General features: G+C 43.2%; 1 protein-coding gene across 1 annotated transcript in view; it reads right to left on the reverse strand.

Annotated features, from left to right (window-relative positions):
- The window catches only part of LOC110159509 (contactin-associated protein-like 5), a 195,472-nt gene that overhangs the window by 32,812 nt on the left and 146,711 nt on the right, over positions 1-15,949 (reverse strand). The window contains exons 12-15 of the mRNA XM_055150873.1: positions 12,312-12,512; positions 5,729-5,885; positions 4,450-4,577; positions 2,239-2,409 (exon numbers count right to left, since the gene is read on the reverse strand). Of these exons, the coding sequence (XP_055006848.1) occupies positions 2,239-2,409; positions 4,450-4,577; positions 5,729-5,885; positions 12,312-12,512 (657 nt within the window). The remainder of the gene's footprint in view (positions 1-2,238; positions 2,410-4,449; positions 4,578-5,728; positions 5,886-12,311; positions 12,513-15,949) is intronic.

Here is a 15,949-nt window from a genome sequence, read left to right on the forward strand (position 1 = left end):
TCCCCTTGATAAATTAAACCAAAAATTCTCTTTGTTTTGGCTTTAAATCCTCGATCTTTGGAATCGTCGCCAACACAGAATGTCTGTCTTCGTCTACGTCCGTCTCGACGCTTTGTTTACTGTTGTGCTGTTCCACAAAAGGGACACAGACAGACGCCACCAGTTTGACGTCATGACTTCGCAGCTCTTCACTGATTGGTCGGTGCGCGGTCTCCAACTTCTGGGGTTCTTGCAAACCGTCTAGTGCAGACATGTCAAATTCAGGCTCGGGGGCCAAATTTAGCCCACGATATAATTATATTTGGCCCATGAGATCATATCAAATATGTATTAGAGTTGTCCTGCCGACTACAGATAGAATATACAGACATTATTTATCTAAAATTTAGTTATTATTTTATATTATTTTTGTTCTGGATTCAGTGTTTAAGCAAAACTGTTATTAAACATTTATAATAAGGGTTTAACATTACTTATGTCAAAAGAAGAGAAATATGTAAGTAAGTCTAGAGCTTTTCACAGACATATGTCACAAACATGCTTTGCAGAGCATTTTATAGACTCATTATTCTTTCTCTCCACACCTGGTGATGGTAAGTCACCACTGCAGCCACAGCCGCCCTGGGGCATGCCGACAGAAGCGCGGCCGCCATGCCAATTGGCGTCATCGGTCCCTCTGACCACCACCATCACTCACACACACACACCACTTTCATACTGGGCAATGTGGGTGAAGTGTCTTGCCTAAGGACACAACAACAGTTTTTGTGACTGGCGCCTCCTGTGGCTCCTCATTTTCCCAGTGTCTCCATCCAAGTCCAGACCAGACCCGACCTCTGAGCTTCTGAGATCTGACGGGATCAGGGTTTTACAAGCCGGTATGGCCACAAATATGCAGATGTTGTTGAGATTTTTCATTAAATATTTAGTTTAGCCCACGACTTAGTCCCAGTTTTTAATTTTGGCCCAATGTGAATTTGAGTTTGACTCTCCTGGTCTAGTGTATGCTGATTCCTGACAGTCGCTGGAGAGAAATGAAAATGAGCGGAGGCACTAAGTTTTGTCTGTTCAGGTGATCAAAGTCTTTTTAAAGTTTCTTATTTGTTTGTAAAGTGTCTGAGTGTCCAAAAAACCCCCCAAAAACCCACTATATAAGTCAGTTGTATTGTTATTCTTGTTGTTGTTGTTCAAAGTCATAATTTGTGGAATTTCAGTTTTGTAAACATAATATGTCTGAGATGAGGAATAAAAACTTCTCCAACACTTTACAGAGCTGTGAGTCTGGTCACTGGTGAATCTCCGATGTTCAGATGGACATGATTGACAGGTGGATTAGCCAATCAGAGACACGCAAATATAATGACATAATCACAGGAAACTGAAAAAAAATTATTTCTTCAGACTCAAGGAGCAAAACACTAAACTCTGTTAATCTGAGGCGTGTGAAATTGATCCAGTTTCACACACGTCACTTAAAGGTTGTATAGAAGATATTTTAAGGGAAGCGAAATACAGCGACCGTCCTTTTTCAAATGTTGTGCATGTGTGACACCACCTTCCTCAGTAGAAACATCTCCTCCTCCCGCCTCTTTACTCTAGAAATCACATTTGTTTACATCCAGTGCATGTTCAGAATCACTGTTGAAGTGACCTGCCTAGAAATATTTTAGCGACCGACGCTCAGTTTTAGGACCCTTTCTTTCTTTCGCGGCGAACTGGTCGTGAACTTTGTGCGAATTGCAAGGAAGCTACAGTTTGAAAAAGCCTCAAAGAACCGCCGCATAAACCACATAATTCCCCGAGCGCCGACACTAAAAATGTAGGGAGTTTGACTGACAACCTAACAGCCAATAGAAAAAGAGGGAGCCTCGTTTTCTATTGGCTGAGGTTTATCTGGCCTCACTACGTCCACAACTGATAGATTTTCATTCTTTCTTTTTTTTAATCATAATTAAAAGGCTGCTGCGTCTCTGTAATGGTATTTTAAACTTTCAATGACAATTTGAAACTAAAAAAAAAAATCCTCCATACAACCTTTAAATAAATAAGTCTGATTGGATGATTGGTTCTGGTTTTGTTCTGGTCCAAGGCCCGACAGACGGACTGTGGACCAGAGAGAAACTCTAAAGACGGAAGTAATAAGTGAGATTCAAGATTTATCGTCAAAAGAATCTGAAGAATCACAGAAGAGCTGAATAAAATAAAAGGTAAAATATAAGATGTGTGGTGTAAACTCACAGCTGAGCTCGATCCGGATGAAGTGGCTGAGGCCCAGGTTCTCGAGGAAAACTCCGCTGCTGCTGCTCGTCTTGAAGAAGAACGACACGTCTGTGGAAAGTTCACTGTGCAGAGGAGGGAAGTGCAGGTACGAAGAGTCCTGGTAGAACGACGCCGAGTTCCACAGAGACTCTGCGGGACAGTGAACGCAACACCTGAGACTCTGAGGGACAGTGAACGCAACAGACAGTGAACGCAACACCTGAGAGTCTGAGGGACAGTGAACGCAACACCTGAGAGTCTGAGGGACAGTGAACGCAACAGACAGTGAACGCAACACTTGAGAGTCTGAGGGACAGTGAACGCAACACCTGAGACTCCGAGGGACAACGAACGCAACAGACAGTGAACGCAACACTTGAGAGTCTGAGGGACAGTGAACGCAACAGACAGTGAACGCAACACTTGAGACTCTGAGGGACAACGAACGCAACAGACAGTGAACGCAACACTTGAGAGTCTGAGGGACAGTGAACGCAACAGACAGTGAACGCAACACTTGAGAAGTCTGAGGGACAGTGAACGCAACAGACAGTGAACGCACCACCTGAGACTCTGAGGGACAACGAACGCAACAGACAGTGAACGCAACACTTGAAAGTCTGAGGGACAGTGAACGCAACACCTGAGACTCTGAGGGACAGTGAACGCAACAGACAGTGAACGCAACACTTGAGAGTCTGAGGGACAGTGAACGCAACAGACAGTGAACACAACACTTGAGAGTCTGAGGGACAGTGAACGCAACACCTGAGACTCTGAGGGACAGTGAACGCAACAGACAGTGAACGCAACACTTGAGAGTCTGAGGGACAGTGAACGCAACAGACAGTGAACGCAACACTTGAGAGTCTGAGGGACAGTGAACGCAACACTTGAGAGTCTGAGGGACAGTGAACGCAACACTTGAGAGTCTGAGGGACAGTGAACGCAACACTTGAGAGTCTGAGGGACAGTGAACGCAACACCTGAGACTCTGAGGGACAACGAACGCAACAGACAGTGAACGCAACACCTGAGACTCTGAGGGACAATGAACGCAACAGACAGTGAACGCAACACTTGAGAGTCTGAGGGACAGTGAACGCAACACCTGAGACTCTGAGGGACAGTGAACACAACAGACAGTGAACGCAACACCTGAGAGTCTGAGGGACAGTGAACGCAACACCTGAGAGTCTGATAACGGCCGTTTCCGTGACTTAAACTGTGATGCCAGACTTTTGCGCTGCATATGGATTGAACCAGGACTAAAACAGGACTAAACTAGGTCTAAACCAGGTCTAAACTACGACTAAACCTGGACTGAAACAGGACTGAGTGTCAGGTCGGGCCCGGAGGTGCGCCCGCGTAGACTGTCGGGTGATCAGGACTGAAACCAAGACTGAGACCGGGACTGAGACCAGGACTAAACCATATTTGAGACCAGGACTGAGACCAGCACCAGGACTCAGACCGAGACCAGACATAAACAAGATCAGGACTAAGACTGGTTTAGTCCTTCTTTAGACCTGGTTTAGACCTGGTTTATATCTGGTTTAGACCTGGTTCAGTCCTGGTTTAGTCCTGGTTTAGACCTGGTTTAGACCTGGTTTAGACCGGGTTCAGTCCTGGTTTAGTCCTGGTTTAGACCTGGTTTAGACCTGGTTTAGACCTGGTTTAGACCTGGATTAGACCTGGTTTAGACCTGGTTTAGACCAGGTTCAGTCCTGGTTTAGACCTGGTTTAGACCAGGTTCAGTCCTGGTTTAGACCTGGTTTAGACCTGTTTTACTCATGGCTTAGTCCTGGTTCAGTTCGGCTCTAGGCATGTTTTAGTCCTGGTTTAGTCCTGGTTCAGACCTGGTTTAGTCCAGGTTCGGTCCTGGTTTAGCCTTGGTTTAGAACTGATTTAGTCCTAGTTTAGTTCTAGTTTAGTCCTGGTTCAGTCCTGGTTTAGACCTGGTTTAGTCCGTGTGCGACACAAAAGCATCTTAGTTTAAGTCACTGAAACGGGAATCGGCCGTTATCCGTTTTTTAATTTTGGTTTTGGAGTTAAATAATAAAGAAAATTGTGTTTTTTTAGTTTTCTTATTTCTGGTTTTATTTTGAAAAACAAATGAACAGATGACACGCGGGTTCTGAATGTTCGGCCTGTGCGTGAGCAGACTTTACTTTACGAGTGGTCACCTACTGTCTCCGTAGCAGCGCAGGGGCCCGATGCGGTACACGGCCTCGGAGCCGGAGCGGTCGGTGTCGCCCACCACCAGACGACTGACGGGGAGGTGATCTTTGTACGACAGCACGCCAGAGTCACTCGACCTACAGGGAAAAAACACAAACAACACAGATCATTTAAAGAAGAGCTATTGTGTGATTATAAATAGAGTTTTTGGAGATTTCTACCCTGTTATAATGTTCCCTCATCCAAAACATCAAATCCACTTTATTTATGTAGAAAGTGTTTCATTCGTTTGTCGTTTTTCAAAATAAAATCAAGAATAACAACTATTCTTCATTATTTGTCTCCAAAACCGAAATGAAAAAACAGATAAAGATTTGTTTTTTCAGTTTTTCAATTTTGTGTTTAAATGAAAAATGTGAAAAATTGGATAATGAACTGAACCAGGACTGAACCAGGACTAAGCGATGTTCAGTCCTGGTCTGGTCCCAGTCTAGTCCAAGTCTCAGTCCCCAGTCTCAGTCTCAGTCCCGGACTGGTCCCGACCTCAGTCCTGGTTTCAGTGCTGTTCTCAGTCCCGGTCTCTGTCCCGGTCTCGTCCCGGCCTAAGTCCTGGTCTCAGTCCCGGCCTAAGTCCCGGCCTCAGTTTTGGTCTCGTCCCAGTCTCAGTCCTGGTCTAGTCTCGGTCTCAGTCCCAGTCTCGGTCCCATCTCGGTCTCAGTCCCGGTATATTCCCAGTTTGGTCCGGCCTCAGTCCCGATCTCGGTCCCGGGCTCGGTCCCGGGCTCGGTCCCGGCCTCAGTTCCGGTCTCAGTCCCGGTGTCAGTCCCGGTCTCAGTCCCTGTCTAGTCCCGGCCTCAGTCCCAGTCCCTCGGTCCCGGTCTCGGTCCCGATCACCCAACAGTCTACACAGGCGCACCTTTGGGCCCGTCCTGACACTCAGTCCTGGTTCAGTCCGACATCGTTTAAGTCATGTAAACGGGAATCAGTCGTTATCCTTTTTTTTCCCCCATTTTTCATTTAAACACAAAATCGAAAACTGAAAAAACGAATCGTTATCTGTTTTTTAATTTTGGTTTTAGAGACAAATCATGAAGTAAATAGTTGTTTTTTCATTTTCTTATATTTGGTTTTATTTTGAAAAACGAATGAAGAATGATATTGTGTTGATTATATTGTTTGTGTAAAGGTGGTGAAGAGGAGGAGATGGAGAGGCTGAGGAGGCTGAGGAGGCTGTCTGTTCTGCTGCTGCGGTGGTTTTACACAGTGTTAGTTTTAGAGGGAGTTGTACCATGTGTCGGCGTCGGCGTCGCAGTTGCAGAAGTAGTTCATGTCCACACAGTTTTCCTCCAGGCTGCACGAGCACTGCTGAACGCCGGGCAGGAAACCGCCCCAGTAGCTCCGCCTCTCCCCGCTCTGGTCCAGCCAATAGGAGAGAGGACGGCCGTCTGCACGCACAAACACAAACCACAAACACAACACTCTGATCAACACAACGGGAAAAAAAGATGAGTGCTGGTCATAATTCCTCTTGAAAACAAAAGCTCTTAATATTTAAACCTTCCAGACTTAAAGGTTGTATGGAGGATTTTTTTTTTTAGTTTCAAACTGTCAGTGAAAGATTAAAATACCATTACAGAGACGCAGCAGCTTTGTAATTATGATGACCAAAGAAAAAGAACGAAAATCTATCAACTGTGGACGTAGTGAGGCCAGATAAACATCAGCCAATAGAAAACGAGGCTCCCTCATTTTCTATTGGCTGTTAGGTTGTCAATCAAACTCCCTAGTGTAACTGAGTCGTTGGAGCGCGGGGATTACGTGGTTTACGCAGCGGTTCTTAGAGGCTTTTTCGAACTGTCGCTTCCTCGCATTTCGCACAAAGTTTGTCTCGACGGCGGACGAGAATCCACGACCGGTTCGCCGCAAAAGAAAGTCCGTTTTTGAGGTCGCTGAAAGAAGAAGAGAAGAGGAAAAGTAGCAAAGCCAAACTGAGGTGATTCTTGGAGATCTCGTCCAGCGATGGTGCGACCGAAGCAGACGAAGGGTCTAAAAACTGACACGTCAGTCGCTGAATTACTTCTAGACAGGAAACTTCAACAGTGATTCTGAATGCGCACAAGGACTGTCGCTGTATTTCTCTTCCCTTAAAAAAATCCTCTATACAACCTTTAAAGGCAGTTTTAGTACATTTGTCCTCGTCTGGATTTTTTTCTTAATTTTGCTCTTCAAACTCAAAATTTTACCCCCTAATGAAGTGTCATACATCACTTGCTGCATTTCCATGATGTTTATTACATTTGGATTTGGACATTTTGAGTGTTAAAATCAAACTTTCAAATAAAAATAGAGAGGGATGCGCAATTACACAGACCAAGATGTGTAATTTGTCATTTATTTGAGAAATAACTGCACTTTGAGCGACTTTTTCAATTGTTACGAACACAGACGCTCAGAGCATAGACCATTTTGACTCACTACACTCTTTGGCAAAGTTTGGACATATCAGAACGTGCTCATGCCGTGCTATTGTTAACTAAGTGGTGCGTATACATGCACATCAATAACCCGGTTATGATCCATATCCCGGTTATGTCAGTATTCGTGTTACTGCGTTTACATGAGCACTGAGAAACCGGGACACTCATATCCACGTGTACATGATCAAATGGAGTATCCCGGTTTCTTGACATAATCTTACAAATGCGCAGGCGCAAAAATTAACTTAAATCAATTTCATAAACCAGGAAAAATACAAACCGTGAGCTCCTTTAGCATAAGAAGCTAAGGAGCTACGAGATCTCCCACAATCCACTGTGCAGATTCTTCATTCAAATCTTCTGCATAAATAAACTCAACTTTACAACATATAAACCATAAACACTATAGACACATCAGCCCGTTTGATCAGATAATTCAGCTCTGATCACATTTGTTTACGTTTTACAGAAACGAAACTTAAGACCGTTTGGCTAATTAGCATAAACTGTTAGCGGCGATAAAAACAACTCGCTCCTTGTGCCGCTGATGTGGTTCAGTTTCTTTTGGACTAAATGACACGACTCTGTGGATTATGTGTGTTATTTCTGTGACAGAAGAGGTGCTGATGATGGTGAGTGTGTTTCGTGCATATAGAGTATAGGAGATAGTTCATGTTTTAGCTTTTCAGCGTCACACGAGTGCAGGTCGTACGAGTGCAGATTGTACATGTGCAGGTTTAGCGCAGCTCTTAATTTTACAGTCATTTCACTCGTTTGGTCTCTTTATTTATATTGGTCAATTTATTTATGTCGCTACTGTTGTGGTTGAAAGGCTGGAAAGTGTCTTTTGGACGCATGCACACTCAACTTTATGTTGCAGTAACCGGGGAACTGCGTTTACATGACACAAGTATCCCGGTTACTATCGGAATAAACCAGCTACAGTAACACAGTTTCTAATAACCGGGATACTGCCATAACCGGGTTACTGAAACCGGGTTACTGCGTTTACATGCACCATCAAGAAACCGGGATACTCAAAAAACCCGATCATAACCGGGTTATTGATGTGCATGTATACGCACTCAATGTGAGCGTTCGTACCGGAGAGGGTCTGATCACATCCTAACATCATTCTGTTTATGTACATTTAACTTGAAGCTTGAGTTGCTCAAACTGTACAAATAAATGATACGGTCATACCCCAAGTACAGTGTTTACACAAGTATTTGTCATGAATGCAGTTTTTTCATATCTAAATGTATGTAATATCTAAATCTTTTTTTCCGGAAGGGAACATAAGCTATTTTGAGAAGTAAAACAATGCACTGCAGAACCCAACATTTTACTACACAACGTTCGGTGGCGGCTTAGTATATAAATTTGAAGTTCCTGCTTTTACTACTTGGTTCAATCATAGACATTATATGATTGGATTGATGGATTGATCCACAGGAAGAACCACAAAGGAAATCTTTGACTGCCTAAATCATCCTGAGTTTGCAGAGAACATTTTGTATGTGGAGCAACAACTAAGTAAAATCCTGATCCGTCGCTCAACCTCGGTTATGAATTTAAAAAGTCAACGCCAAAGTAAAAGGCTCCAACTGTTCACCAAGAAACACCTTCCACTGCAAAGAGACCGAGACGTGATGTTGCTGTAAAACCACAAGAACAAGAAAGTGCAGCTCAGTCTGTTTGTCTTCTGCATTTCTCGCTTAACAAACAGGATCCCAGTTTGATGGCTCCACATACAAAATGTTCTTTGCAAACTCGGGATGATTTCTTCTTCTTTTTGGTCCTTCCTGTGGATCAATCCTGCCCATCGCCTTCACCTTTCTTTTTTTTATAACTTTGTTTTTATTGGTTTTAAGTAACATTTCAAAACATACAAAAACAGTATAAAATCAAAAACAAAAAACAATAAACAAACAATGTAACAACGGTCTGGAGTTACAGGTTCTTATTTAAACATGTATTTGGTATTGACATTTGTATGCACTATATTGTTTTTTTTTATGTCATTGATGAATACATTCCATTTTTCCCATTGCTCATTGTATTTGTACCCTTTAAGTTTCAGATTATATGTTATTCTTTCCATCATTGAAATATTTTCCACGATCCTGATCCAGTCTTGTTGTGCAGGTGGATCTGGTTGTAACCATTTCTTTGTAATTGCCTTTTTAGATGCAGCTAAAATTATTTTTGCCAAATACATGTCCTCGTTCCTTACTGCATCAGATATATTTCCCAGATACATCACCAGACATGTGTTCGGAATTCCATATCCCAGAATAGTCGTTAAGGTTAAGTTCAATTGGTCCCAATATACCCGAATTTTCAGGCAACTCCAAAACACATGTGCGTGATCAGCGTCCCTTTCTCCACATAACCTCCAGCGCTCCTGCGAAATTGCTGAAATTGCTTTTATATTTTTTTGTTCATATGAATCTTTTACTACTCCAATTACACCTAGTGTGTCCTCCCATAAGTCAGGTCTACTTTGTTTTATATAGTAATCTCTCACTTGCAAATATCTATAAAAGTCGCCTTCACCTTTCACTATTTTTCAATTCCGTTGGGAAGAGAAACAGTTTGAACAGAGGTTTGCAGTCACACACATCTGATTCACTTTTGCGCTTATGGAGTTCGCAAACTTCCGAAGCCGATTTTCCGCTGTTAAAACATCAAACAACCACACAATTACGATGTCCGAATCCCAAAACTAAAATAGGACAATATCAGAACCAGAAACAAAAGTGATATGGTTCAAAAGACTTGAAAAGATCGACTTTGACAATAGAAAACAAACACTTTTTCGGAGGATCCTTCCCAGTATGCATTGCACGATGACCAAAATCCAAAATTCGGGATGCATGTAAACAGAAAGTGCTCCACTGTCTTTTTAAACTCACTAGTATCATTTACTACAATATTACTAAACTTTCTAAGCACTAGTCATGCGAACATTACACCCGATGAGTGTTAGTCATTTCTAAATCCTTCGTGCTGAATGTGAACCAGCCCAACGCTCACCTCCTGAATCGTAACTAGGCGAACATGCTTCACATTCTTCACATTTTTCACATCTATTGCTCCAGATCTTTTCAGAACACAAAACTGGCATATTTTAGTTTGTGTTTTGGTTTTTACACAAACTCAGATATGCCAGTTCTCTCATCCCCACAGCGTGATGCTCTGACCTGAATCCCCGTCCAACTGGAACCTCCCATTACACACCACCGCGGTGCGTTTGATGTCCCCGGGATAATCAGCTGTTTGTTTGTGCTCGCGCTGCATCCAGGGACCAGCGCAATGTGGGATTTATGAATGTTTCATGATGGTAGGTCGCGGAGAGGAACACTGTCGGAGTGTTGTGGGTTAATGTGAAACAGAATGAAACACGGGGAGCTGTTGTGCTGCTGGTGTAAAACAGGAGGAGGTAATGAAGTTTGTGGGAGCGACGGAGACAGAATTCTACCGTAAATAAAACCCAAAACAGCAGCTGTGCCAGGATTCAGAGGGACATCGGGAATAACTGTTTACAAAAAAGGTCCAACATTACACAAAACTGAACCTTGTTACGCTTTAAGACATGTTACAATGTTTTTACCACCTCAGAAACCCGTCCACACTAGTTTATATTCGAGTCTTTTTTGTTGTGGATGCAGTGTTCGTTCACACTAATGCCTCCAGAGACAGAACGATCTGGTGCCTCCAGCTCCCATGAATTCATGTTCGTACAGATCTGATCCGGCACCGTGTGGACGCCTGAAAACACTGATACTGTGATGTAGGTCTGTGCACCGCGAAGTAATTCACTGCCAAAACACTGAGACTAACAGTGTTGTGCAAGTTCACACTTTTCATGAACTAGTTCAAAGTTCAGTTCACACACGTTCAAAGTGAACTGTTCACGTTTATAGTTCACAATTTTAATTTAGAACTAGTTCAAAGTTCAGTTTATTTTATTTTTAGGTGAAATATGTAATTGAAAAGCTGAACTTATTTTTGAAACTGACTTCCAGTTTACAATGACTTTATAGCAGATGAACCATAACGACTCTAGAGCCACATCAGCCTGTTTGACATTATAATGTGTTTAATGCAGCTTTGTTTACGTCGTACAGAAAAGAATCTTAAAAGTGCATGGCTAACTTGCAGAAAACTGTAAACGCTGGAAAAAAGCAGTTTTTTCCTTGTGCTCTGATGCATCAGCTTCTGTCAGACTAAAGGACAAGACTATATGTGTTGTTTCTGTGACAGAGGACGTCACTGCAACTTTTGGACGTGTAACTTTTAAAATGCACTGAAAGTGACTGAGGGCGGCTCCTCTGTTCGCTGTAGACGCGTGTGTGCAGCAGCACGTCCGGCGAGCGTAGGTTTCAGAAAATGGGATCCATCCTATTTTTGACGGTGTATATGAGTGTAGGCGCACATCCCCGTCAAAATACACAGAGAACATGGATCTGTTGTTGTATTTGTGTGTTTATCATCTGCACATCCTGGAGCAGGTCTGCGCCTTTTTGATGAGTTCGTAAGATTATATGGACTGTAAAAGTCTCAAGTGACACGCGACTATAAAAGTGACTTTTTCACCTACAACAGACAGAGACAGGTGTGTGTCTGATACAGGTGTGTGTCTGACTCAGGTGTGCGTCTGACACAGGTGTGCGTCTGACACAGGTGTGCGTCTGACACAGGTGTGCGTCTGACACAGGTGTGCGTCTGACACACAGGTGTGCGTGTGTGCGGACACAGGTGTGCGTCTGACTCAGGTGTGCGTCTGACACACAGGTGTGTGTCGGACACAGGTGTGCGTCTGACTCAGGTGTGCGTCTGACACACAGGTGTGTGTCGGACACACAGGTGTGCGTCTGATACAGGTGTGCGTCTGACTCAGGTGTGCGTCTGACACAGGTGTGCGTCTGACACAGGTGTGCGTCTGACACACAGGTGTGCGTCTGACACAGGTGTGCGTCTGACACACACAGGTGTGCGTCTGACACAGGTGTGCGTCTGACAGGTGTGCGTCTGATACACAGGTGTGCGTCTGACTCAGGTGTGCGTCTGATACAGGTGTGCGTCGGACCAGGTGTGTGTCTGACACACGTGTGCGTCTGATACAGGTGTGTGATGCACAATCTGAAACTTTTGACTAAACTGTTTCTTTAGACGTTCTTGGAGACAGAATTAAAATAATCTTGTCCTGACCAGATTTATTTCCAGGTGTTTGTTACTGCAGCAGCTCAGGTCACCTCTGGTCAGTCACTTTGTTGGACCTGAACTGAGGCTTTGATAAACCTGGACTGGCCAAATAAACCAGGCGTTCACTTTATCTCTCTTCAAAAACCCCATAACCTTTAAACAAACGTGTTATAATCGACTGACCTTTGGTGTTGAAGAGGCGGGACTTCCTGCAGCTGTAGACCACTTCCTGTTGACAGTGTTCAGATCCGGCCACTATCGCCCTCAGCTGGTCGGAGGAGGCGCTGTAGTTGAGGTCCATGACATGAGGCTGAAGCACCGAGGAGCCCTGCACCCGCACCGGCTCCGAGCTGTTGTGAGTGACGACTGTCCACACGCGCTCATCTGAAACACAAACACAAACACTACAGGTCATCTGGAACACAAACACTACAGGTCATCTGGAACACAAACACTACAGGTCATCTAAAACACAAACACTACAGGTCATCTAAAACACAAACACAAACACTACAGGTCATCTGAAACACAAACACAAACACTACAGGTCATCTAAAACACAAACACAAACACTACAGGTCATCTGAAACACAAACACAAACACTACAGGTCATCTAAAACACAAACACTACAGGTCATCTAAAACACAAACACTACAGGTCATCTAAAACACAAACACAAACACTACAGGTCATCTGAAACACAAACACAAACACTACAGGTCATCTAAAACACAAACACAAACACTACAGGTCATCTGGAACACAAACACTACAGGTCATCTGAAACACAAACACTACAGGTCATCTAAAACACAAACACACAGACACTACAGGTCATCTGAAACATAAACACTACAGGTCATCTGGAACACAAACACACAGGTCATCTGGAACACAAACACAGGTCATCTAAACACAAACACTACAGGTCACTGAACACAAAACACTACAGGTCATCTAAAACACAAACACAAACACTACAGGTCATCTAAAACACAAACACAAACACTACAGGTCATCTGGAACACAAACACAGACACTACAGGTCATCTGAAACACAAACACTACAGGTCATCTAAAACACAAACACTACAGGTCATCTAAAACACAAACACTACAGGTCATCTAAAACACAAACACTACAGGTCATCTAAAACACAAACACTACAGGTCATCTGGAACACAAACACTACAGGTCATCTAAAACACAAACACAGACACTACAGGTCATCTGAAACACAAACACAAACACTACAGGTCATCTGGAACACAAACACTACAGGTCATCTAAAACACAAACACAGACACTACAGGTCATCTAAAACACAAACACTACAGGTCATCTGAAAACACAAACACTACAGGTCATCTGAAACACAAACACAAACACTACAGGTCATCTGAAACACAAACACTACAGGTCATCTGAAACACAAACACTACAGGTCATCTAAAACACAAACACAAACACTACAGGTCATCTAAAACACAAACACTACAGGTCATCTAAAACACAAACACAAACACTACAGGTAATCTAAAACATAAACACTACAGGTCATCTGAAACACAAACACTACAGGTCATCTGAAACACAAACACAAACACTACAGGTCATCTGAAACATAAACACTACAGGTCATCTAAAACATAAACACTACAGGTCATCTGAAACACAAACACTACAGGTCATCTGAAACACAAACACAAACACTACAGGTCATCTAAAACACAAACACAAACACTACAGGTCATCTAAAACACAAACACAAACACTACAGGTCATCTAAAACATAAACACTACAGGTCATCTGAAACACAAACACAAACACTACAGGTCATCTGAAACATAAACACTACAGGTCATCTGAAACACAAACACTACAGGTCATCTGAAACACAAACACAAACACTACAGGTCATCTGAAACATAAACACTACAGGTCATCTAAAACATAAACACTACAGGTCATCTGAAACACAAACACAAACACTACAGGTCATCTGAAACATAAACACTACAGGTCATCTAAAACATAAACACTACAGGTCATCTGAAACACAAACACTACAGGTCATCTAAAACACAAACACTACAGGTCATCTAAAACACAAACACTACAGGTCATCTGAAACACAAACACAAACACTACAGGTCATCTGAAACATAAACTATACAGGTCATCTGAAACATAAACACTACAGGTCATCTGAAACATAAACACTACAGGTCATCTAAAACATAAACACTACAGGTCATCTAAAACACAAACACTACAGGTCATCTGAAACACAAACACTACAGGTCATCTAAAACACAAACACAAACACTACAGGTCATCTAAAACACAAACACTACAGGTCATCTAAAACACAGACACTACAGGTCATCTGAAACACAAACACAGACACTGCAGGTCATCTGAAACACAAAGACAGACACTACAGGTCATCTAAAACACAAACACTACAGGTCATTTAAAACACAAACACAAACACTACAGGTCATCTGAAACACAAACACTACAGGTCATCTAAAACACAAACACAGACACTACAGGTCATCTGGAACACAAACACTACAGGTCATCTAAGACACAAACAGTACAGGTCATCTGGAACACAAACACTACAGGTCATCTAAGACACAAACACTACAGGTCAGTAGTGTGTACAGGTCAGTGTACAGTGTCTGTACGAACTCAACACCCTTCATTTCTCTGAGGAGTGAAGCAGTCTGGCATACAGATGGACCCGTGCAGTTGCACCCGCATTCACACTCGCCCAGACCCGTTAACATTCCACCCGTTACCCGCTCATGCCCGTGATAAATCGGGGTCAACCCATTAGTCCGACAGCCCAATAGTCCAGGACTAAACCAGGACTGAACCTATGCCGTGTCATTAGCAAATTATATAAATATTTACATATTGTAACCGCAGAGCCGATTGGCAGAACTACACCAGGACTAAACCAGGTATAAAAAGGACTAAACCAGGACTAATCTTGGACTTGAGAGAGAACCCCGAGCCCGTGGAGCAGAGTGTCTGCAAAGCACGATCGGGCGACGGCGGCACTGAGCCCTGTGGGGGCGGTCAACCACCTACGCGATCGCACCTTCAGGCCTGTCCTGACACTCAGTCCTGGTTTAGTACTCCTCTTTTAGTCCTGGGATCGGAGTCCTGGTTTAGTCCGCGGAGTTCAGCTTCTCTCGGACTAAAGGACACGACTCAGTGGAATATGAGTGTTCTTTCTGTGACAGAGGGGTGTTCTGCTGATGGTGAGTCTGTTCTGTGTTTCTGTCGCGTTGGAGATGGTTCATGTTATACGTCTGCAGGTCGTACACACAGACACACGTTTATAAGAATGGACAAATATTCTAGCCTCTTAGTGTTTTGTCGGTGAATTACTTTGAATTTCTTCGCTGCCCACAGACCTACATCAGAGTATCAGTGTTTTCAGGCGTCCACACAGTGCTGGATCAGATCTGTACTCAGATGAATTCGTGGGAGCTGGAGGCACCAGATCATTCCGTCTCTGGAGCTGTTTTCAATCAAATTAGTGTGAACGAACCATAACAAAAACTACTTGAATATGAACTAGTGTGAACGGGGCCAAGTTAACTGCTCCTTTTAACTTTTGGTCCGTGGAGATTGGAAATTCCAGGGCTGAAATAATTCAAATGGTTCTAGTGAAGGTGTGTGGAGTGAAAACTGAGCGTTTTCAGTTTGAGAGAAAAACTCAGCCTAAATGTGCAGGGTTTGTGTGTTAAACTTGTGTGAATAAACCAAACAAAACATAACTCCGGGTCTGTTTTAG

The sequence above is a fragment of the Boleophthalmus pectinirostris genome, unplaced genomic scaffold, assembly GCF_026225935.1.
Source record: "Boleophthalmus pectinirostris isolate CB_2022bp ecotype Guang Dong unplaced genomic scaffold, ASM2622593v1 HiC_scaffold_1, whole genome shotgun sequence".
Classification (NCBI taxonomy): domain Eukaryota; kingdom Metazoa; phylum Chordata; class Actinopteri; order Gobiiformes; family Gobiidae; genus Boleophthalmus; species Boleophthalmus pectinirostris.